The 25,271-nt window shown below is 43.5% G+C and overlaps 1 protein-coding gene across 1 annotated transcript in view; it reads left to right on the top strand.

Moving 5' to 3' along the window:
• The window catches only part of TRDN (triadin), a 408,805-nt gene that overhangs the window by 81,962 nt on the left and 301,572 nt on the right, over positions 1-25,271 (top strand). The window contains exon 6 of the mRNA XM_056563602.1: positions 5,326-5,385. Coding sequence (XP_056419577.1) covers positions 5,326-5,385 — 60 coding nt within the window. The remainder of the gene's footprint in view (positions 1-5,325; positions 5,386-25,271) is intronic.

Genomic DNA, 25,271 nt, shown 5'->3' with positions numbered 1-25,271 from the left:
ATGAGTTCATGTAGGTTAGCAGGGATTTCTCGTGCGGCCAGAACATCTTTAATGTTGCTGGATAGGCCTTTTTTAAAGGTCGCGCAGAGGGCCTCATTATTCCAGGATAATTCTGAAGCAAGAGTACGGAATTGTACGGCGTACTCGCCAACGGAAGAATTACCCTGGACCAGGTTCAACAGGGCAGTCTCAGCAGAAGAGGCTCGGGCAGGTTCCTCAAAGACACTTCGAATTTCCGAGAAGAAGGAGTGTATAGAGGCAGTGACGGGGTCATTGCGGTCCCAGAGCGGTGTGGCCCATGACAGAGCTTTTCCAGACAGAAGGCTGACTACGAAAGCCACCTTAGACCTTTCAGTAGGGAACTGGTCCGACATCATCTCCAAATGCAGGGAACATTGGGAAAGAAAGCCACGGCAGAATTTAGAGTCCCCATCAAATTTATCCGGCAAGGATAGTCGTAGACCAGAAGCGGCCACTCGCTGCGGAGGAGGTGCAGGAGCTGGCGGAGGAGATGATTGCTGAAGCTGTGGTAGTAGCTGCTGTAGCATCACGGTCAGTTGAGACAGCTGTTGGCCTTGTTGCGCTATCTGTTGTGACTGCTGGGCGACCACCGTGGTGAGGTCGGCGACAACTGGCAGAGGAACTTCAGCGGGATCCATGGCCGGATCTACTGTCACGATGCCGGCTGGCAGGTAGTGGATCCTCTGTGCCAGAGAGGGATTGGCGTGGACCGTGCTAGTGAATCGATTCTAAGTCACTACTGGTTTTCACCAGAGCCCGCCGCAAAGCGGGATGGTCTTGCTGCGGCGGTAGTGACCAGGTCGTATCCACTAGCAACGGCTCAACCTCTCTGACTGCTGAAGATAGGCGCGGTACAAGGGAGTAGACAGAAGCAAGGTCGGACGTAGCAGAAGGTCGGGGCAGGCAGCAAGGATCGTAGTCGGGGGCAACGGCAGGAGGTCTGGAACACAGGCTAGGAACACACAAGGAAACGCTTTCACTGGCACAATGGCAACAAGATCCGGCGAGGGAGTGAAGGGGAAGTGAGGTATAAATAGGGAGTGCACAGGTGAACACACTAATTGGAACCACTGCGCCAATCAGCGGCGCAGTGGCCCTTTAAATCGCAGAGACCTGGCGCGCGCGCGCCCTAGGGAGCGGGGCCGCGCGCGCCGGGACAGGACAGACGGAGAGCGAGTCAGGTACGGGAGCCGGGATGCGCATCGCGAGCGGGCGCTACCCGCATCGCGAATCGCATCCCGGCTGGAGACGGTATCACAGCGCACCGGGTCAGTGGAGCTGCCCGGAGCGCTGCGGTAGCGAGAGAGAAGCGAGCGCTCCGGGGAGGAGCGGGGACCCGGAGCGCTCGGCGTAACAGGTGGTAAGTTCAATGTGCACAGAAAATAAAAATAAATATAAAACGTTCCTCCTGGAAAGGAAATGGCTTAATAGAAAAAATAATAATAAAAATAATAATAAAAAAAATAATAAAAAATGCAAAAAAATCCTGTAAATAAAAAGTGACAGTGCAAAAAGTCCTGTAAATAAAAAATGACAGTCCTATAGATGATGGAATTATGTCCTGTAGGGTGGATCCTACAATTAACCTGAAATAATGTCCTGCAAAAAAATCGTATGCTGTACATGATTATAACATATGAATTAGTTGGAATTGGATCGCTGTTGCCGGTTTCTCCACTCCACAGCCAGATGGCCTGCAAATAGAAATATAGTCGCTGGTACAATTGTGCCACTCACCGCACCGCTGGTGGACAGATGGACGATGGACAAATGCGCTCTAGCCGGGGCGGCGTCATGGTCACAGGATATACAGCCGTTCTCACCGGCGAGCTGTCCCTTGGCGTCAGGTGTACTCTAGCCGGGGCGGAGTGTTGGTCGCAGAATATCCAGCCGCTCTCACCGGCGAGTTGATTCTTGGCGTCTGACGTAGCAGGTCAGCTGATGGCAGGTCAGCTGACCTTGTGCGGGAGGTTAGTTGATACTAGATGACGTTGAACATCAATAATGCATGCAGATGGAGATATTAATCCGATGATGGAGGGCTCTGCACCGGTTCAGCAGATGGATTGGAATACAGGACCATGTAATGGATGAATAGTAAATAAGATCTCTCCAGAGAGGAACTATCCGATCAGTGCTTGTATAATAACCGCAGCTGTAGTGTGAACTAGACCAATATAAAAAGGCTCAATCACAGTCACCAAACGCGTTTCGGGGTTCAAAGCAGATTAGTAGTGCCCCTTCCTCAGTGGTGTACTAACACTCCGCCCCGGCTAGAGTACACCTGACGCCAAGGGACAGCTCGCCGGTGAGAACGGCTGTATATCCTGTGACCATCACGCCGCCCCGGCTAGAGCGCATTTGTCCATCGTCCATCTGTCCACCAGCGGTGCGGTGAGTGGCACAATTGTGTCAGCGACTTTATTTCTATTTGCAGGCCATCTGGCTGTGGAGTGGAGAAACCGGCAACAGCGATCCAATTCCAACTAATTCATATGTTATAATCATATACAGCATACGATTTTTTTGCAGGACATTATTTCAGGTTAATTGTAGGATCCACCCTACAGGACATAATTCCATCATCTATAGGACTGTCATTTTTTATTTACAGGACTTTTTGCACTGTCACTTTTTATTTACAGGACTTTTTTGCATTTTTTATTATTTTTTTTATTATTATTTTTATTATTATTTTTTCTATTAAGCCATTTCCTTTCCAGGAGGAACGTTTTATATTTATTTTTATTTTCTGTGCACATTGAACTTACCACCATTCTGATCAGAGTAACATTGGATGTCACATCATCACCCAGTGTATCATTATATGGCTGTTAGCCATAATAGATACATTTGTTATTAGGAGTATCATTCGCTCTGTAGTGTAATAACTTGTTGCATTTTTTATATTTATTACTTTTTAACTAATTGTGCGCCACCGTAGGGCCCTGCGGGAACGCACTATTTAATATCTAATATCTATTAAATATCATTTATATACCAATTATGTTTTTTCTCTATTATTGATACCAGACATCCCCCATTAATCTTTTTTGATATTGAGCTGAGGACTAATATCCTATTTTTATCAGATTTGTAAATTACTTCTATTAAAAAATCTTAATCCTTCCAGTACTTATTAGCTGCTGAATACTACAGAGGAAATTGTTTTCTTTTTGGAACACAGAGCTCTCTGCTGACATCATGAGCACTGTGCTCTCTGCTGACATTTCTGTCCATTTTAAGAACTGTCCAGAGTAGGAGAAAATCCCCATAGCAAACATATGCTGCTCTCGACAGTTACTAAAATGGACAGAGATGTCAGCAGAGAGCACTGTGCTCGTGATGTCAGCAGAGAGCACTGTGTTCCAAAAAGAAAATTATTTCCTCTGTAGTATTCAGCAGCTAATACTAGTACTGGAAGGATTAAGATTTTTTAATAGAAGTAATTTACAAATCTGTTTAAGTACTGTAAAGTACCCCTTTAAGTACTGTAAAGGTTCTGTAGCATTTTCATTGAGGTAAAACTGGTAACAAAACAATAAACAATACTTTTTTATATTTTTTCTAATAGTGCCCATGTATGTTTTGTTGTGGTAGACAATATATATATATATATATATATATATATATATATATATATATATATATTATTGCCGTATATAAGTACTGTACATCATAGCTACCGAGGGTTTTCATTCATTTATATCAACTCTGATAAGCTGTCCCTAGTAATTGCTGCAATAAAGTGATTTTATGGTATATATTTACCAGAATTAAATAGACTTTTTCCAATAGAGAGTAGTGAGGCATATTTCCAAACTCCATCTTACTGGAAATGGAGGATGTTCTGCATCCTGGATTAGGGATGAGAAAATGCAGGGTACTCAATCTTTTACCGTGGCACAAGACAGAAAGTTAATGAAGCATGCGGTCTTATTCACACTACTGTATCTATTTTTATTCACTTTACCCACAGTATTGTTGCCTATAAACATGCAACAAGTTCAGATTTAATTTTATTGTTCATATGTTTACTAAATGTAAAATGAATTATCTTAGTATCTTCCTCAATAAGCTTTTTTTTTTTTTAAAATGTCCTACAATATTTCTGCTCTCTGTGTAAGGCCTGCATCTAGCTTTGGGTGTTGCTCAACTATTCATCTCCTTTCTCTCAGTGAGGGAAATGGGGTTGTACACACCAATATAGAGTGTGGAGGGGGGGGGGGTAGCATCCACTGAGGGCAGATCACATAGAAGACAGATAGGACAAAAATGGACACATAAGAGATTTTACAGAATAAGGATGGAAAGTCATATAATCTGCATACAACTGTAGAGAGAAAGCAAAGCACATACAAACTCTAGACTATTTAACACCCAGACCTCCCATTCAATATATACAGCGGTGCGCTCCTTTACCTTTCCTCATGGCACAACATACAGTTGCAAAAATTTACTACTTTTTTCATACAGTTTTCTGGTGTAAGCATTGACAAAATCACATGCCTTAACAAGAGGCCCTCTTTCATCTTTGCTTAGGGTTCTTCTTTTCTATGTGCCACTCTAATACTAATTAACATTTTAAACATGTATAAGAGGTATAAGAAAGAGAAAATGGGGAGAGCACACTATATATAGTATAGTCACAAGCTAATATTCATAACACAGACCTCTGGGAGCAGAGGTCCTGGGTCCAGTAGTCAGTGATACCTACGGCGAGCATGAACTAGGTGAAGTATCAATAATATCACAGCACGAAAATAAGAGCATACGTGCACTCACCGCTGAGAAGGTATCTACACATCCAGAAATCTGAGATCATGGGGTCTTGGAAGCCAACGCTATGCAGGGCTCAGAGGCAACTTCTGGCTGTTTGGCATGTGCAAAATGGCCGACGTTGCCTCTGAGCACTTCACAGCATTGGCTTCCAAGACCCTGTGATCCTGTACGTGTAGATACCTCCTCGGCGGTGAGTGCACGTATTACCTTGTTTTTGTGCTATAACATTTTAAACAGTTTTACTTCCTACACCATCACTTTTTGCAAAAGGGAATAGATCAGGCCACAAAACGGCTTTAGTAACATATATACCTAGATCCGTCATACTCTAATACAGGCCAAGGTGTCAGTTAACATTCCCATTCACTTCTGTTTCAGTAGGACTCAAGCAGGGGGACAGTCAGGTGGCACTATACAATTCCAGCTGAACGGAATCGGGGATCTGAAGTTGTTGTTGTTGACTATCCCTGGTCAAAATAGTATGAAGTCAAACATTAACCCAAATCATGTTTTCTATTGTAGAAATTCAAAGACCAAAGCCTGAAGTGAAAGAAAAACCAGAGAAAAAGGCCCCTGCCAAAGGTAACAGAAGTGTTCTTGATGTTGAATAGAATCTAATTGTACAGATTATTCTAACAATTCCGGCAGCAAGCAGGCAATGTGAACATAGAAATGTTCTTAAATACTATAAGCACTGCTTAGCTTCATACTTCTACATGAGACATTATAAAAAATTATTTACCGCTATGCGATGGTAAACAAGAGCTGTAAACTCTGCATTTGGCAGATGAGCACTTTTCTTTGTATACAGATGCCAACATCGGAAAATATTTGTGTGATGCTGCTAAAAAAAAACAGGTTTTTTTTCCACAAATGTGTTGGAGGTTTAGGTACATAAGTAACACACTTGAAGATGGAATTTACATAGAAGAAGGCTTGTAGTTTACACAAAGCATAGTCGGCCGCAGATCAATGTTTTGTAGACATTCTCCGTTCCTCCCCTCAACAGTAGGAAGTACATTTAGCCGGAGTCCAGTGGAACACATCGTAGTTTATCAGCTCTTTAACCTCATCTTCCGATGATGTCAATGCAGGCCGCCCATATGGATAGAAACTTAACAGACGTGACATCAGTAAGAGAACATGATATACAATCCCAGTCTAAAGTCTTCACAAATGTCACCACAAGCAGGATCACTGTAACAGCAGCAACTTCAGCTGTCCTCTTCACTCTCCGCTCCCCGGTGGGAAATGACTGTGACACAGCATTGAAGATGAAGTGTCTCTTTCCTCAAAGCTGGCACATTCAGTGAATATGATAGCATTTTCAAGTTTCCATACTTCTGTTAAACCATATTCACTCGCTAACCTTGGGAAGAGCTATTTGGTAAACAAAATAAATTAAAATAATATATAAAAACAATTATATGAATAATTTCTATTACCAATAAAATAATTATGATGTCTAATATATGTGTCCTCTTCACAAAGCCTGCATACACTTCTTGGTATCTCCATGTAATGTTTGAGGCACACAGCTATGCAGTATGACCCCACTATGATACAAATCCTAAATACAACCATGTGCTAGATTTAATGCAGCGTTTTAGGAAGATGTAAATTTTGACCTATTACAACTTTGGTTCGATACGAATATATTTCCGGGCTGCAGAGAACCTCAGTAGGGGTTGTAGAACACTTTGACTTGCTGTAATACGCATAGGGTGTGTGCTGGGTTAGTGAAATAATACTATTATTCAGTTACGACATGCAGATTGCAGGCATCGCTATTAGAATCACTGCAGCAGAGTGGCACAATGACAGAGTCTGGATGTGGCAGCAGGGTCGGGAGACCATATGGCATCACCATTAGAGAGATTAAAGAGATTTTTTTTTACAGCAATACACCCAAGTACAGACGCAATAGAAAAAAGCGTACTCTCTCTCTCTCTGAACTGTCCCTGCCTGCACTATGGTTGCTTTCAGTCTTTGAATGGGGAGTGCTTCCTGTGATGATCTCAACTGGCAGACTATGAAACAACTTCTAAAATTTCCCTGCCTGCCTGCAGTGATGCGGGCTTGAGGTCAATGGATTTCCCCTGTGCTGTTCTGTATTGTCAGTAATGCTGATTAGTGACCACACAGTGTCTGCACTCTCTCTAGCAAGAATGAATGGGGGCTTAAGGTCAATGGATTCACCGCTGTAAAGATCTGTATTGTTAGCAACGGTGATTAGTGTGCACACACAGTCTTTGCTCTCTGCAAATGCTCATCTTCGGCAATGGCTGCTGAATACATATAGGGCTGTGACATCACAAGGCTGGCTGCTGATAGGATGCATGCCGCCACGTGATTCAGGGTGATCCCACCTACCCGCCTTCCCACCTTCCCAGACTTCCTTGCCTCATGTCCATACACGTGTAGCTGCCATTTTAGCCCCCCAGCCCACGCCAAATGTAGTGAATGAAGCGATTCATTACCAAGAAGCATTCAGAATCAAATTTTTCATGAAATTCGGGACGAATTAGACTTTGTCAGCTTCGATTCGCCCATCTCTAGTTATGAGCAATTGCACCACTCTTTCTCTACACAGATTTTTAGAAATCATTCCCGAAGGCCCGTATAGATGGGCTTACTTTAAGCAGTAAGCTAGCTCTGATCTCAGTGGTTGGCACTTGTTCACAGAGCATTCACAAGGTTTGAGCAGTTGTGTGGCAGGGCTGCAAGGACGTTCACTGGCTCTATCATGTTGCCCTTCAAAATCATCATTATGATCTTGTGATCAGCACCTTATTTTTATTCCATCATCCGTGATGTAAAGAATCGGGAAACAGACAGAGATGCAGGGTTATTCAGGGGCCTGCATTGCCTGTGGATAACCCTGAAAGTCCTGATCCACGTTAAGACACCCCACACCATTGCATGCAGACAGACACCAGGTTTTATTCACAGAGCTAATGAAATGAGCTACCAACTAGCAGTGCCAGGTTTATTTTCTGAATAAATGCCACGTTGTAAAGTCATGTAAATTGCCCCAGAATTATAATGCAGGCAAGTTTGATTATCCCCGGCATTGTGGCTGAATGAAATTTGAGATTGTTTCTCTCTTATCCTGTTATTACTGTGTACATTGGTAAAAAAAACAATTCATTGTTAGACCTTCCCTTGTGTATTTGGTCTGAACATGATCTAAAAAAATATCATGGGCAACATCACATAGAATCTGTCTCTTGTACTTAATTTTTGGAGATCACTGGGGCATGGTTCAGATTCCAAAAGTTTATACGTTATGTAATTTTCCATCTGCACTTTACACGGTTTTTCCTTCTTCGTTTTCACACCTTGTGTTTTTTTTTTTTACATTATGGAGATCATGAAGCTCAGAGTCTGTAACACCACATTACCATATGGATCAGGAGAGGTTATATTATTTTTTATACATCAGCCAGTGTATTCCTTAAATAAAGGTGAACTATGGCCTATACTATAAAATATGGTACAAATGATTTGTGTAATCTATAAAATTAAAGATTGTAACAGCGCAGTGTACTAGAAATCATATCACAAGATTTAAGAGGTCTCGGCATAATGGTCTGGCAAAGAAAAAGAAATGGAGAGCTGGGAGAACATGTTCAGCCTGAATGAAATCAGGACCTAGGAATGCTGCGCCAGTAAGGTCTGTCTATGTGGTTGCACATTATTATTAGCAGTGGTGATAGCCAACAGCTGAACTAGCACATTGTTGCAGCCTGATTCAATATGTTCCGAATGATTAGCAGCTTCGAAACATATGAGCTCTAGGCCTGCAGCACCGAAGCCTTATGTCCAGTACATTTTTACTTAACACTTTTTTTTGTATTGTTCTAACACATTTTCTTTCTTAAATATTGTCAAATCTATGTTTGCATTTGTGTAGTGTAAAGGGCTAACTCTTATATTAAAGAACAGAATCCAAGAAGGTTAGTTAGGCACTGCTGCGCCTCTACTGCGGCACATACTATGGATAGTCTATCCACAGGTATATCCTGTGCTGAGTCGAACAGTTTGCACCTATACTGGTGCAAACTGATAAAAGCTGTAACAATGTTCAATAAAGATTAAGTAGAACAGGAACAGTTGCGTTCACCCATATGTAGAAATCAAATCATTATTTTGTCAGTGTATATACAGAAAGTGCAGTGTAGTGACAAACAATCAGCGAGAGTGATACCTAATGGCAACAGCTGTTTCCTGTATCACTATGTGATGCAGGAAACGACTGTTACCGTTAGGTATCAATCCCGCTGTTCATATCTGTCACGATGCCGGCTGGCAGGTAGTGGATCCTCTGTGCCGGAGAGGGATTGGCATGGACCGTGCTAGTGGATCGGTTCTAAGCCACTACTGGTTTTCACCAGAGCCCGCCGCAAAGCGGGATGGTCTTGCTGCGGCGGTAGTGACCAGGTCGTATCCACTAGCAACGGCTCACCTCTCTGGCTGCTGAAGATAGGCGCGGTACAAGGGAGTAGACAGAAGCAAGGTCGGACGTAGCAGAAGGTCGGGGCAGGCAGCAAGGATCGTAGTCAGGGGCAACGGCAGGAGGTCTGGAACACAGGCTAGGAACACACAAGGGAACGCTTTCACTGGCACGATGGCAACAAGATCCGGCAAGGAAGTGCAGGGGAAGTGAGGTGATATAGGGAAGTGCACAGGTGATAACACTAATTGGAACCACTGCGCCAATCAGCGGCGCAGTGGCCCTTTAAATCGCAAAGACCCGGCGCGCGCGCGCCCTAGGGAGCGGGGCCGCGCGCGCCGGGACAGGACTGACGGAGAGCGAGTCAGGTACGGGAGCCGGGGTGCGCATCGCGAGCGGGCGCTACCCGCATCGCGAATCGCATCCCGGCTGGAGGCGGTATCGCAGCGCCCCGGGTCAGTGGATCTGACCGGAGCGCTGCAGTGAGGAGAGTGTAGCGAGCGCTCTGGGAAGGAGCGGGGACCCGGAGCGCTCGGCGTAACAGTACCCCCCCCCTTGGGTCTCCCCCTCTTCTTAGAGCCTGAGAACCTGAGGAGCAGACTTTTGTCTAGGATATTGTCCTCAGGTTCCCAGGATCTCTCCTCTGGACCACAACCCTCCCAATCCACTAAAAAAAAGGTTTTCCCTCTGACCTTTTTGGATGCCAGAATCTCTTTGACGGAGAAGATGTCCGAGGAGCCGGAAACAGGAGTGGGAGGAACAGATTTGGGAGAGAAACGGTTGATGATGAGTGGTTTAAGAAGAGAAACGTGAAAGGCATTAGGAATACGAAGAGAAGGAGGAAGAAGAAGTTTGTAAGAGACAGGATTAATCTGGCACAAAATTTTGAAAGGACCAAGATAGCGTGGTCCCAACTTGTAGCTAGGGACACGGAAGCGGACATATTTAGCGGAGAGCCATACCTTGTCTCCAGGGGAAAAAATGGGAGGAGCTCTTCTTTTCTTATCCGCGAACTTCTTCATGCGTGATGAAGCCTGTAAGAGAGAATTTTGGGTCTCTCTCCATATGATGGAAAGGTCACGAGAAATTTCATCCACAGCGGGCAGACCAGAGGGCAAGGGGGTAGGGAGGGGGGGAAGAGGGTGACGGCCGTACACCACGAAAAATGGGGATTTGGAGGAAGATTCAGAGACTCTGAAGTTATACGAGAATTCGGCCCATGGAAGGAGATCTGCCCAGTCATCCTGGCGGGAGGAAACAAAATGTCGTAAATAATCACCCAAGACCTGGTTAATTCTTTCTACTTGTCCATTGGATTGAGGATGATATGCAGAAGAAAAATTTAATTTAATCTTGAGTTGTTTGCAGAGAGCCCTCCAGAATTTAGACACGAATTGGACGCCTCTATCCGAGACGATCTGCGTAGGCAACCCGTGAAGACGAAAAATGTGTACAAAAAATTGTTTAGCCAACTGAGGCGCTGAAGGAAGACCAGGAAGAGGGATGAAATGTGCCATTTTGGAGAATCGATCAACGACCACCCAAATAACAGTGTTGCCACGGGAAGGAGGTAAATCAGTAATAAAATCCATACCAATCAGAGACCAAGGCTGTTCGGGGACAGGCAGGGGATGAAGAAAACCAGCGGGCTTCTGGCGAGGAGTCTTATCCCGCGCACAGATAGTGCAGGCTCGCACAAAGTCCACAACATCCGTCTCCAGAGTCGGCCACCAATAGAAGCGAGAGATGAGTTGCACAGATTTCTTGATGCCCACATGACCTGTGAGATGGGAGGAGTGACCCCATTTGAGGATTCTGAGGCGTTGGCGTGGAGAAACAAAGGTCTTCCCTGGAGGAGTTTGCCTGATGGAGGCTGGAGAAGTGGAAATCAGGCAGTCAGGAGGAATGATGTGTTGCGGAGAGAGTTCAACTTCAGAAGCATCCGAGGAACGAGAGAGAGCATCGGCCCTAATGTTCTTATCGGCAGGCCGAAAGTGAATTTCAAAATTAAATCGGGCAAAGAACAGAGACCACCTGGCCTGGCGAGGATTCAGCCGTTGGGCAGACTGGAGGTAGGAGAGGTTCTTGTGATCGGTGTAAATAATAACTGGAAATCTTGATCCCTCCAGCAGATGCCTCCATTCCTCAAGTGCTAATTTGATGGCTAGAAGCTCTCGATCCCCGATGGAGTAGTTCCTCTCCGCCGGAGAGAAGGTCCTAGAAAAAAAACCACAAGTAACAGCATGCCCGGAAGAATTTTTTTGTAGAAGAACAGCTCCAGCTCCCACTGAGGAGGCATCAACCTCCAATAGGAAGGGTTTGGAAGGGTCAGGTCTGGAGAGCACGGGAGCCGAAGAAAAGGCAGACTTGAGCCGTTTAAAGGCGTCTTCCGCTTGAGGAGGCCAAGACTTGGGATCGGCATTTTTTTTGGTTAAAGCCACGATAGGAGCCACAACGGTAGAAAAATGTGGAATAAATTGCCTGTAATAATTGGCGAACCCCAAAAAGCGTTGGATAGCACGGAGTCCGGAGGGGCGTGGCCAATCTAAGACGGCAGAGAGTTTGTCTGGATCCATTTGTAGTCCCTGGCCAGAGACCAAGTATCCTAGGAAAGGAAGAGATTGGCATTCAAACAGACATTTCTCAATTTTGGCATAGAGTTGATTGTCACGAAGTCTCTGAAGAACCATACGGACATGCTGGCGGTGTTCTTCTAGATTGGCAGAAAAAATCAGGATATCGTCCAGATATACAACAACACAGGAGTATAAAAGATCACGAAAAATTTCATTAACAAAGTCTTGGAAGACGGCAGGGGCGTTGCACAGGCCAAAGGGCATGACCAGAAACTCAAAGTGTCCATCTCTGGTGTTAAATACCGTTTTCCATTCATCCCCCTCTCTGATGCGGATGAGATTATAAGCACCTCTTAAGTCCAGTTTGGTAAAGATGTGGGCACCTTGGAGGCGATCAAAGAGTTCAGAGATGAGGGGTAGGGGGTAGCGGTTCTTAACCGTGATTTTATTAAGACCGCGGTAGTCAATGCAAGGACGTAGGGAGCCATCTTTTTTGGACACAAAGAAAAATCCGGCTCCGGCAGGAGAGGAGGATTTACGGATAAAGCCCTTTTTTAAATTTTCCTGGACGTATTCAGACATGGCAAGAGTCTCTGGGGCGGACAGAGGATAAATTCTGCCCCGGGGTGGAGTAGTGCCCGGGAGGAGGTCGATAGGACAATCATAAGGCCTGTGAGGAGGTAGAGTCTCAGCTTGTTTTTTGCAAAAAACATCCGCAAAGTCCATATAGGCCTTAGGGAGACCGGTTACTGGAGGAACCACAGAGTCACGGCAAGGGTTACTGGGAACCGGTTTTAGGCAGTCCTTGGAACAAGAGGGCCCCCAACTCTTGATCTCCCCAGTGGACCAATCCAGGGTTGGGGAATGAAGTTGAAGCCAGGGAAGTCCAAGGAGAATTTCAGAAGTGCAATTGGGGAGGACCAAAAGTTCAATCCTCTCGTGATGAGATCCGATGCACATTAGAAGGGGCTCCGTGCGGAAACGTATGGTACAGTCCAATCTTTCATTGTTTACACAATTGATGTAGAGGGGTCTGGCGAGACTGGTCACTGGGATGTTGAACCTGTTGACGAGAGAGGCCAAAATAAAATTTCCTGCAGATCCGGAGTCCAAGAAGGCCATAGTAGAGAAGGAGAAGGCAGAGGCAGACATCCGCACAGGCACAGTAAGACGTGGAGAAGCAGAGTAGACATCAAGGACTGTCTCACCTTTGTGCGGAGTCAGCGTACGTCTTTCCAGGCGGGGAGGACGGATAGGACAATCCCTCAGGAAGTGTTCGGTACTAGCACTGTACAGGCAGAGATTCTCCATGCGGCGTCGTGTTTTCTCTTGAGGTGTCAGGCGAGACCGGTCGACCTGCATAGCCTCCACGGCGGGAGGCACAGGAACGGATTGCAGGGGACCAGAGGAGAGAGGAGCCGAGGAGAAGAAACGCCTCGTGCGAACAGAGTCCATATCCTGGCGGAGCTCCTGACGCCTTTCGGAAAAACGCATGTCAATGCGAGTGGCTAGGTGAATGAGTTCATGTAGATTAGCAGGGATTTCTCGTGCGGCCAGAACATCTTTAATGTTGCTGGATAGGCCTTTTTTAAAGGTCGCGCAGAGGGCCTCATTATTCCAGGATAATTCTGAAGCAAGAGTACGGAATTGTACGGCATACTCGCCAACGGAAGAATTACCCTGGACCAGGTTCAACAGGGCAGTCTCAGCAGAAGAGGCTCGGGCAGGTTCCTCAAAGACACTTCGGATTTCCGAGAAGAAGGAGTGTACAGAGGCAGTGACGGGGTCATTGCGGTCCCAGAGCGGTGTGGCCCAAGACAGGGCTTTTCCAGACAGAAGGCTGACTACGAAAGCCACCTTAGACCTTTCAGTGGGAAACTGGTCCGACATCATCTCCAAGTGCAGGGAACATTGGGAAAGAAAGCCACGGCAAAACTTAGAGTCCCCATCAAATTTATCCGGCAAGGATAGGCGTAGACCAGAAGCGGCCACTCGCTGCGGAGGAGGTGCAGGAGCTGGCGGAGGAGATGATTGCTGAAGCTGTGGTAGTAACTGCTGTAGCATAACGGTCAGTTGAGACAGCTGTTGGCCTTGTTGCGCTATCTGTTGTGACTGCTGGGCGACCACCGTGGTGAGGTCAGCGACAACTGGCAGAGGAACTTCAGCGGGATCCATGGCCGGATCTACTGTCACGATGCCGGCTGGCAGGTAGTGGATCCTCTGTGCCGGAGAGGGATTGGCGTGGACCGTGCTAGTGGATCGGTTCTAAGCCACTACTGGTTTTCACCAGAGCCCGCCGCAAAGCGGGATGGTCTTGCTGCGGCGGTAGTGACCAGGTCGTATCCACTAGCAACGGCTCACCTCTCTGGCTGCTGAAGATAGGCGCGGTACAAGGGAGTAGACAGAAGCAAGGTCGGACGTAGCAGAAGGTCGGGGCAGGCAGCAAGGATCGTAGTCAGGGGCAACGGCAGGAGGTCTGGAACACAGGCTAGGAACACACAAGGGAACGCTTTCACTGGCACGATGGCAACAAGATCCGGCAAGGAAGTGCAGGGGAAGTGAGGTGATATAGGGAAGTGCACAGGTGATAACACTAATTGGAACCACTGCGCCAATCAGCGGCGCAGTGGCCCTTTAAATCGCAAAGACCCGGCGCGCGCGCGCCCTAGGGAGCGGGGCCGCGCGCGCCGGGACAGGACTGACGGAGAGCGAGTCAGGTACGGGAGCCGGGGTGCGCATCGCGAGCGGGCGCTACCCGCATCGCGAATCGCATCCCGGCTGGAGGCGGTATCGCAGCGCCCCGGGTCAGTGGATCTGACCGGAGCGCTGCAGTGAGGAGAGTGTAGCGAGCGCTCCGGGGAGGAGCGGGGACCCGGAGCGCTCGGCGTAACAATATCTTTGTCTCCTTGCTGCACTTCCATTTGATTTCTACATATGGCTAAATGCAACTGTTCTTTTTTTACTTGATCTTTATTGGACACTTTTATTTTAGAACCGTTCCTGTTAGGAGCAACTGCAGTGACCCCACCAGTTAGTAACCAAAAAAGAATACCCTGGTCTTCTGCTGCCCCCATCTAAAAATATACTGGGGTCAGTTTCATTAAAAGCCAATCAACCTATCAGTTTTTGATGTGTGGAAGGAAACTAGAGTACCCAGAGGAAACCCAAATTCTCTCTGTAGAATTGTCCTCGGTTGGATTAAAATTCAGGACAGTGGTATCCAATATTGCTGACAATTATTTTATACAAAAAATCTCAGGAGCACACATTTGGTGATTTTATATTCATTTATCCATTCATTGTAGAACTACTTACAGAAAAAAAAGGTTATTTTTAGAGATGGGCAAATCAAAGCTAACAAAGTGGAATTCGTTCCGAATTTCATGAAAAATTTGATTCTGAATGAATCCGAATTTCCTTGCCCTTCATGGTAACGAATTGTTCCATTCAATACATTTTGTGTGAGCAGGGGGCTAAAATGGTGGCTACAAATGTGAGGATATGGGGCAAGGAAGTCTGGGAAGGTGGAAAGGCGGGTAGATGGGATCACCTTAAATCACATGATGGCATGCAGCCTATCAGCAGCCAGCCAGCCCTGTGATGTCACAGCCCTATATATACAGCAGCCATTGCTGAAGACGGGCATTTCTCATTTTGCTGAGAGAGCAGATATTGTGTGCGTGCACTAATCACTGTTATTGACAATACAGATCTTTACATCGGTGAATCCATTCACCTCAAGCCCGCATTCATTCTGGCTAGAAAGAGAGCAGACACTTTGTGGTCTCTAATCAGCGTTACTGACAATACAGATCAGCACAGGAGAAATCCACTGACCTCAAGCCCGCATCACTGCAGGCAGGCAGGCAGGGAGAGTTTTGAAGTCGTTTAATAGTCTGCCAATTGAGATCATCACAGGAAGCACTCCCTATTCAAAGACTGCCAGCAAACATAGTGCAGGCAGGGACAGTTCAGAGAGAGAGAGTCCGCATTTTTCTGTTGCAACCGTACTGGGGTGTATTACTGTAAAAAAAAAGGGAAAAATATACGCACTCCGCAGTTCTACGTTCTTTTTTTCTGTTTAAAGGGCAATAAGTGTAAAAATTCTCTGTAGCCTGGAAATAGCCGTTTTTAATAGTGATTTGCCGCAAATATATTCGTATCGAATTGGCCAAATCAAATTTTTAAAAAATTCACCCCCTTCTCTAGTTATTTTCTTCCATAAAAAACAAAAGTATTCAAATATATTTAAAGTAATTCAGATTATTTTACAAAGAACAAGAGGAATATAACATGTGTATATATGTGTATATATATATATATATATATATATATATATATATATATTAGAGATGAGCGAACTTACAGTAAATTCGATTCATCACGAACTTCTCAGCTCGGCAGTTGATGACTTTTCCTGCATAAATTAGTTCAGCTTTCCGGTGCTCCGGTGGGCTGGAAAAGGTGGATACAGTCCTAGGAAAGTGTCTCCTAGGACTGTATCCACCTTTTCCAGCCCACGGGAGCACCGGAAATCTGAACTAATTTATGCAGGAAAAGTCAGCAACCGCCGAGCCGAGAAGTTTGTGACGAATCAAATTTACTGTAAGTTCGCTCATCTCTAATATATATATAATATATATTCCATATTGTACAGTCTATAGAAAACCAACATTTATCCCATTTGTTAGCAGATATGTAAGTCACACTACTCGGTTGGAGGTGTCTACTGAATATTAGCACTTTAAATTGCAAGCTCATACGCAATGGGTCTCATCTAAATAATGTCACTGAGGTGCCAAAGGTGTCACGTTTTAGAGTCACTTTTGACACCTACCAGATTCCAAAAGACCAAGGCCTCTGTATTACAACTGCACAGTAGATAATAACAACCTTTATTGATCTGGTAATAAACAGTATATTTTAGACATACAGTATATGCATGTGGATTTGTATACAGTTATAGTAAACCAGCGTAAATACATGGGTGGTACAGTTTCTGCTATTTCTCACCTGCATGTGTGAATCAGACACATTTACTGTATTGTGAACTGGAAAAGTTTCTAGTACATTAACAACACTATTTATAGCACACTCTTACACCACTTATATGTCCACCTGTTGCTGATGTTTCACGGTTGTCACATTGTGTGTACTTTTACAAGTGTCATTTACAACATATAAAGAAAGAACTGCAGAATCTACACAGAGAATCAAAGAAAGTACTCTCACTTCATGGATTTATTTTATGCCATTGTACATAATAATGTGTTGAGGTGGCCTCACTATGGTAATTTTGGAGCCATAAAAGGTAATATGGCAATTCTGAAAATCCTCTTGAAGTAATTGTATTCATTTCCGCCTTTAGATTCAACCTTTAGATTTTAGAATTATTTTTAATTGGGAAGATTAGTACCTTAGGCAAAACTAGGGTGCATCTATGTCACGTTTTTGCTACATGGTTGCCATGTACGGTTTTGTGTTTGGAAACCGTACACAACCATATTGCTTGCCTTATACATTGACCATCCATATAAAAACACAAAGATATATCTTGTTGTGTACATTTTTGCACTTTTTATGCATTTTTGTCTACAAAGGGTTTTGTGTCCTTTATTAAAAGCGTATACAGTTTTGTCAGTTTTTGAGTTATATGCCTTAAAAAAATAAATGAATAAATAACTGATTCAAAATAGTATGGCAAAACCGTCATGTGAATGCACCATAAAATGCAGATTGTTAAGCACCTTGATTTGTCATTTTTTGGGGGTGAATTTACATATAGTGTAGTGAGAAAGAATAAATGGTTTATTCTCACTGTTTCTGCCTTCTCAATCCCTGTGCTGTATACACAGCCCCCAGTGAGCAATGGATTACAAGGACAGCTGACAAATGACAATGCTATTTGGTCTATTTAGACCCAGCACAACCCTGATTGTTCGGCTTTTTTCACACTGCAATGTGCAATGTCTACCAGAGATATACTGTACATCAGGGTAGTTTTCCAACATAAAACTCCAATGTATAGGTACGACCAATGCAGTTCAGTGACATGGTACAAAAACATTAAGGCTAAGTCTCTACTTGTCCTGCGTTTTTTGTTTGAAAAAAACGCAAGAAAAAAACGTCTGAAAAAACACCTCTGCAATTTCCTGTGGCATTTTTTCATTTGTGTGGAAATTGCATTTTTGGCACCTTGGCAGTATTTCCAGCCTTTCCAAGTTGAATTTTTTTTAACTTTTTGGCTGACTCCAGAGAAAATGGCTTCTGTTCCTCTTCGTGGGAAAAGCCCCTTTTTTTCACAGGTGAAAAAATGGCAAAAAAAAAAAGCCAAATGCAAAACATACATGGCATTTTTAATGGCGTTTTTTCACTCCCATAGACTTCTATGGGAAGAAAAACACCACAATTTTGACAAAAAAAAAATGCCAGTGGCTCAACATACTGCGACTTTGTAAAACCGCCAAGGACCTGATATAAACTAAAAAAGAGAGAAAAAACGCCCAAATTAAAAACGCCAAGTGGAAAAAGAATTTTGTGATTTCTCGATGATTTACAGCTAACATCTGGCCACAGCGTTTTTGTCCGAAAAAAATGGCATGTGGCAGATATGGCGTTTTTCTCAGCATTAAACCCCCCCTCCCAAACAAAAAAAAAAATGAAACTTAGCCTCAAGGGGAACTCCGGTGGAAAACAAGTGGGAAACAAATATTTTCAAATTAACTGGTGCCAGAAAGTTAAATAGTAACTCTCGTTAAAACTAGTTTTTGCTATTGCACTCCTTATGGTAAATAAAAAATATTTTTAATATACTTTTTCATTTTTTTTATTAAGTTTTCTATGTTAAAAAACTACGGATACTGGAAGCCTGTGCTAACATTTCTCCTGCGGTGTTGCTATCAGTGTGTGAAGAGTGGGAGAAGAGGGTTGCATTGACAATCCAACACAATGGGCACCACATTGAACACATTTTATTAGTGTTCGGAAACTTGTAAATAACTCATGAAAGAATAAAGTTACGTTAAAACCAAGCATATCATTGTTTTTCTTGTGAAATTCCCAATAAGTTTGATGTGTCACATGACCCTCTTCCTATTGAAAAAACAAAAGTTGGATTCAAAATGGCCAACTTCAAAATGGCCACCATGGTCACCACCCATCTTGAAAAGTTTCCCCCATCACATATACTAATGTGCCACAAACAGGAAGTTAATATCACCAACCATTCCCTTTTTATTAAGGTGTATCCATATGAATGGCCCACCCTGTATATTAGAAAGATGTTTTATTTACCATAAGAAGGAGTTCAATAGCAAAAAAAAAATTCATGAGAGTGGCCATTTAAACACATTTGTAAATTACTTCTACTTAACAATATGAAGCCTTCCAGTTCTTATCAGCTGCTGTATACTAAAGAGAAAATTGTGTAGTTCTTTCCTGTCTGACCACAGAGCTCTCTGCTGACACCTCTGTCCGTGTCAGAAACTGAAGAAGCAAATCCCTATTGAAAACCTTTCCTGCACTGGACAGTTCCTGACACGGACAGAGGTGTCAGCAGAGAGCACTATTGTCAGACTGGAAAGAACTTCACAAATGTATCTGTAGTATATCTGTAGCATACAGCAGCTGATAAGTACTGGAAGGGTTAAGATTTTTAAATAGAAGTTATTTACAAATTTGTATAACTTTCTGGCACCAATTGATTTAAAAAAAAAAATTTCCCACTGGAGTACCCCTTTAACCCCTTAACGACTGAGGACGTAAATGTACGTCCTGGTGAGGTGGTACACTTACATCCTAAGCATAACCGCGAGCATCGAAGCGATGCCCGGATCATGCGTGGCAGGTCCCGGCTGCTGATCGTAGCCAGGGACCCGCCCGTAATGGCGGACACCCGCAAAACCACGGCTGTCCGCCATTAACCCCTCAGATGCTGTAATCAATACAGATCACGGCATCTGCAGCATCGTGGTCACTAAAATGGATGATCAGATCGCCCGCAGCGCTGCCGCGGTGATCCGATCATCCAGCATGGCAGATGGAGGTCCCCTCACCTGGCTCCGCTGCCTTCCCGGTGTCTTCTGCTCTGATCTGCCTTCCCGCAGACCAGAGCAGAAGATGACCGATAATGCAGATCAATGCTGTGTCCTATACATAGCACTTAACAGTATTACCAATCGAGTGATTGCTATAAATAGTCCCCTATGGGGACTATTAAAGTGTAAAAGTAAAAAAATAAAGTAAAACATTTTTATATTCAATATCAGTTTTTAAGTTCAATATATGTTGTTTCTGTATAGAGTTCTATGGAGTAGTGCGGCTGCACTATTCCATATGGCAAATAAATCTAAACCCCAATGGAAACTACTATATAAATAAATCAAGGTTCATCGGCCTGCAGTCCGTATCTTGTTCAGGCCTATTGTAGAGATAAGAACAGCCATTATAAGAATTACTCAATTGCAACCTAGAAAAGCAGCAAAACAGTAAAACAAGTACGCTTTACAAAGTTAACTAGTCTTTTTTCAAAGACTGTCTTAATCTGTTGTTATTGTAAGATACCAGTCATACCTACCCTGCTTTGCAGAGGGAATGTTGACTCTTGCAGACTTGGCTATTCTCCAAGCACCTTTGCTACTCCTTATGTAAAACCCCTGATACCCGTAGACAAGCATTACTGACTATTTTTGTACAAGCCTATTCCTTTGTGTATCCATGGTTACAGACTACAAATAAAAACCTATGCAGTATAATTACCAGTCATATCTTCTTCATTTTTGCTCCTCCTAACTCATAGTAAAGGTCCAATTATACAGGCCAATTACTGGATAAATAAGCTTATACCCCCCCATGTTATAGGGCCTGCAATCTGACAATGAATGATCAAACACTCGTTCATCTTCCGATCCCTTAATTTGCCTTGCTACCTTGCTAAAATAAAACATTATTCATGCGGCCCTCCCCACACAATGGTTGTCTTATCTCAGTGCCTATTTACAATGCACGTTGGCACATGCAACAGGACCCACATTCTACAGAATGTAAGCAAGATGATGGAAGGGTGCAGTGTAGCAAAACCAGATCATACACCCTGAATTCCTAGGCCCCCTTAACATAAATCAGTTGTCCAGCAGCATTTCCCTTCAGCGTGCACTGGAGGGAAACTGATGCTAGAATCAATCCCATTCATTTGAATGGGACAGTTCACAATTATCCGGCATCTCAATTTGTACGCTCGATGGTTGGACTTGCCGGGCGGTACCAGAGCTTGCTGCGTTCCCCTGTCCAGTGTCCAGAAACAATGGATGCCAGAAGCTACACAACTGATGACAACTGATGCATATTGTCATCAGTTGTGGCATCAGTTGGGTTCAGATTTAGGCAGAGTTCAACTATGCCAGATGCCAGACGTCAGATATAGGTCAACCCAGCCTTACTGAGCTATCGTTTCACCCCTGTGTCACGCACCACCTCCTTAGGTACTGCAAAAGGTGTTACATAATAAATTAATTCCTATTCATTATGTTATGAAATGAATTGGCAAATGGGTTTTAGTAAAATTGTGCCCTTGTTCAAAACAAACAGCAGGATCAGATTTCTACATATTACAACAATGTTTAAGCATTTTATTTAGCACATAAATGTCAGTTTGTGCAGTAAAAGTTTTCTCCATAAACCTAGTTTCCTATTTACCACTCATCTCTAATAAAAGCTAACCTGCTTCCATTTCCCAGAGTGTCAATAATACAATTAAATACAAGTAACTGGACTCAAGGGATTTAACGGCTGTTAACCTCTTTAGCTTCCCTTGCACATATGGTACGCGGGCACAGAGAAACCACTCAGCATACAAAAGCACAATACCGGTTTGACATACTAAAAGAGAGCGTTGGTCAATAATTTCATGGGTAAAGAAATTTAATGCAGCGTCTAATAGTTGTTTTGTTGTCATATATTTAATCATTTCCTCTGTAAATATTATTTGTGCTTATTTTCTGCTACAGCGAATTGTGATATATTCTATTTTTGCTTGCAAAATGAAGCACAAATATCATTATACTTTATAGTTTGATTATTTATTATCCTATCTTATGGTTCATTTCAAGTCAAACAAATAATATGCATGTAATGTTGTCTGTATTGTTCTGTATAAAGCACTTGGATAGAATAAAATGAAATAGCACAGAGGCAATACAATAACTTTCCATGCATGAAACATCAAACATTTCCTTAGAAAAAGAAAAAAAAGAAATAAAGTAAAACTGTGATAAGTGTTGTAACTGTATTGGAACCCTTCAGATACTTCAATAACTGCACAGTATACCTAGTAAAAAAGCACACAGATTACATGATATGTGCATCTAGTAGATAGTTAAAGATGTTTGTCTGCTTTGGCTAAAACATTATCCCCAATTGAATATGTAAAAACTGAGATTTGTAATCCAAATAGTCCCATTCTTTTTTATTTTTTTACAATTTAGATTTCAAATTTGCTAGAGTGTTCATGTCACATCCTGGTATTCTTATCACAGTTACAACACAGTTACACAGTTACAGCTGCTAGGGCCCCCGGGGATCGCTGCTGCAGCACCCCGCTATCATTACTGTGCAGAGCGAGATCGCTCTGCACGTAATGACGGGCAATACAAGGGCCGGAGCATCGTTACGTCACGGCCCCGCCCCTCGTGACGTCACGGCCCGCCACCGTCAATACAAGTCTATGGGAGGGGGCGTGGCAGTCGTCACACCCCCTGCCATAGACTTGCATTAAGGGGATGGGCCGTGATGTCATGAGGGGCGGAGCCATAACGTCACGCTGCTCCGGCCCCTGTATCGGCCGTCATTATGCACAGAGCGAACTCGCTCTGTGCAGTAATGATGGCGGGGTGAAGCAGTGGCGATCCCTGGGGTCCCCAGCAGCGAGACCGCGGCGATCTAACATCTCATCCCCAATCCTTTGTATAGGGGATAAAATGCCAGGGGCGGAGTACCCCTTTAATAGAATTAAAGGGGTGCTCCGGTGAAAACCTTTTTTCTTTTAAATCAACTGGTGGCAGAAAGTTAAACATATTTGTAAATTACTTCTATTAAAAAATCTTAATCCTTCCTGTACTTATTAGCTGCTGAATACTACAGAGGAAATTCTTTTCTTTTTGGAATGCTCTCTGATGACATCACGAGCACAGTTCTCTCTGCTGACATTATTATAATAATAATAATGCTTTATTTATTGTTGTCCTTAGTGGGATTTGAATCCAAGACCCCAGCACTGCAAGGCCGCGGTGCTAACCACTGAGCCACCATGCTGCCCTTAGCATACATCTGCTATGCATGGTTGCTAAAATGGACAAAGATGTCAGCAGAGAGCACTGTGCTCGTGATGTCATCAGTGTTCCAAAAAGAAAGGAATTTCCTCTGTAGCATTCAGCAGCTAATAAGTACTGGAAGGATTAAGATTTTTTTATAGAAGTAATTTACAAATATGTTTAACTTTCTGCCACCAGTTGATTTAAAAGAAAAAAGGTTTTCACCGGAGTACCCCTTTATATAGGTTTTTCAGTTCCAAACTTTTTTAGACTGTCTAATAAATAAACCTATGTCTGTAAAAAAGTTATTTCACTGCCTTTCTGTGATCTTTTTGTCTACTGTTGTCTACATTAGCTCAACTATCTGTGTACCTAGTGTACATCCTGTAACAGACTTCCTGTTTCTGCTGTACATTGTAGCTGGGAATTCTGCCAATTCTATCTCCCTTCCACTACAACTTTGTTGACTGTGGTCCTGCCCACCTCACCCACAGGATCCACCCACATAGTAGGAGAGTAATAGAGCTGGTTGAATTCCCAGATAGCATGTACAGCAGAATCAGGATGTTCAATGTAGGATGTACATTAGACAGGAAGTTGGGATAATAAAGACAACAGAGGATATAGCTTGAAGGAATGCTTATAAGACCCCAGGCAGGTAGCAAAATAAGTTTATTTACCAATATACATTCATTTAAGTAGCATAGAAGAGTCAAGAGTCACTCACCACGGTATACTGTGTGAACAGGAACTTCTTTATTGCTGGTTACAACTTAAAAACGGGCAGACAAGGACGCCAAACACCGGAGTAGGTTATAGCATAGTGTAACGGTGTTCAGAAGAAGCGTCAATACCTGTCCTGAAATAGCTATAACCTACTTCGATGTTTGGTGTCCTTGTCTACCCATATTTAAGTTGTAACCGCACCATGCTATAAAGAAGTTCCTGTTCCCACAGTATACCGTAGTGAGTGATTTCTGACTTTTCTATGCTACTTGTGAACTATTTTCTACTGGGATTGAGAACCCGAGATGGTCCTGTGTTGGGATATTGTTTGCTTCTCACATGGCTGGCTATGGTGCTATTGTGGGTTGTGTGCATTAAGGACTGTGGAGCTTTGCCTGCCATTCATACCTTTCTCATATTATAGATTCATTTAAACATCAACTTTAGCAATTTTATCTATTCAGAGGGATTGATACTTCCTGCAAACTGCTTTGGAATATTGTGATAATGAATGGGTCCTACTCATATCTGGGGTGTTAAGTACACCATGTACACACTGTAATCACACAGATGTACTCCTCCCTGATGCTCTTCCCAAAATGTCCACTGCAGGTCCCTTAATAGGCTTTTTGATGCCTCTGACCCCCCTACACACACACACACACACACACACCATGCTGCCTTCTGATCTCCTGATTTGCTGGCAGCTGTATGTAAGGTAAGGTTGACTTCTCTGTGGTCAGGTATTCCTTACTCCTTCTTGAAAGACATTTGGCTAACCTTAGATCATGTGATCCTTCTTTACTGTTGCAAAGTTACAAGGTAATGTATTATTCCTTTCTTTTCCAACTCTCATATGACGCTATTTTACCAGGCCAAAGTAAACTGGCCAAAGTTCACTTTGCATTGTACCTGGCTTTTTCAAGAATTTGGAGTGTGTAAGGAGCATTAAATGCTTCAGACTAAAGTTAGGGGCTGCATAGGACACAAATGTCAGCAGTCCTCCAGATTGCCAGAGGCATTTCAGCAGCTCTCTGCTCAGAAAGGTTCTAATTCCTTACACATTTATAGGTAACAACCCTATTTAATGTGAGTTATTTTATTTGGGGTTACTGGCTTTATAAATGTATAATTTTACCAAGTACATAATATGAATCAGATAACATTTCTACTGACTAGCACATGAACAATAAGCAATGCCAAAATAGGAGAACCTACTACAAATTCTCTTATCCAAAGAGCCCTATAGATAAATCAGTGGTGACACAGCGCAATTCTAATCAACCCATAAGCAGTGAAATCATGTTGAGTACTTGTGAATCATCCAGCCGTTCTGTTGTATTGTAAAATAATATCTGATTGCAGCTTCAGATGCCAAATAAACCCTCCAAAGCCATTGAATCT

The sequence above is a fragment of the Hyla sarda genome, chromosome 3, assembly GCF_029499605.1.
Source record: "Hyla sarda isolate aHylSar1 chromosome 3, aHylSar1.hap1, whole genome shotgun sequence".
Taxonomy (NCBI): Eukaryota; Metazoa; Chordata; class Amphibia; order Anura; family Hylidae; genus Hyla; species Hyla sarda.
The sequence above is the reverse complement of the archived record's forward strand: the minus strand, read 5'-3'. Positions and strand labels throughout refer to the sequence as shown.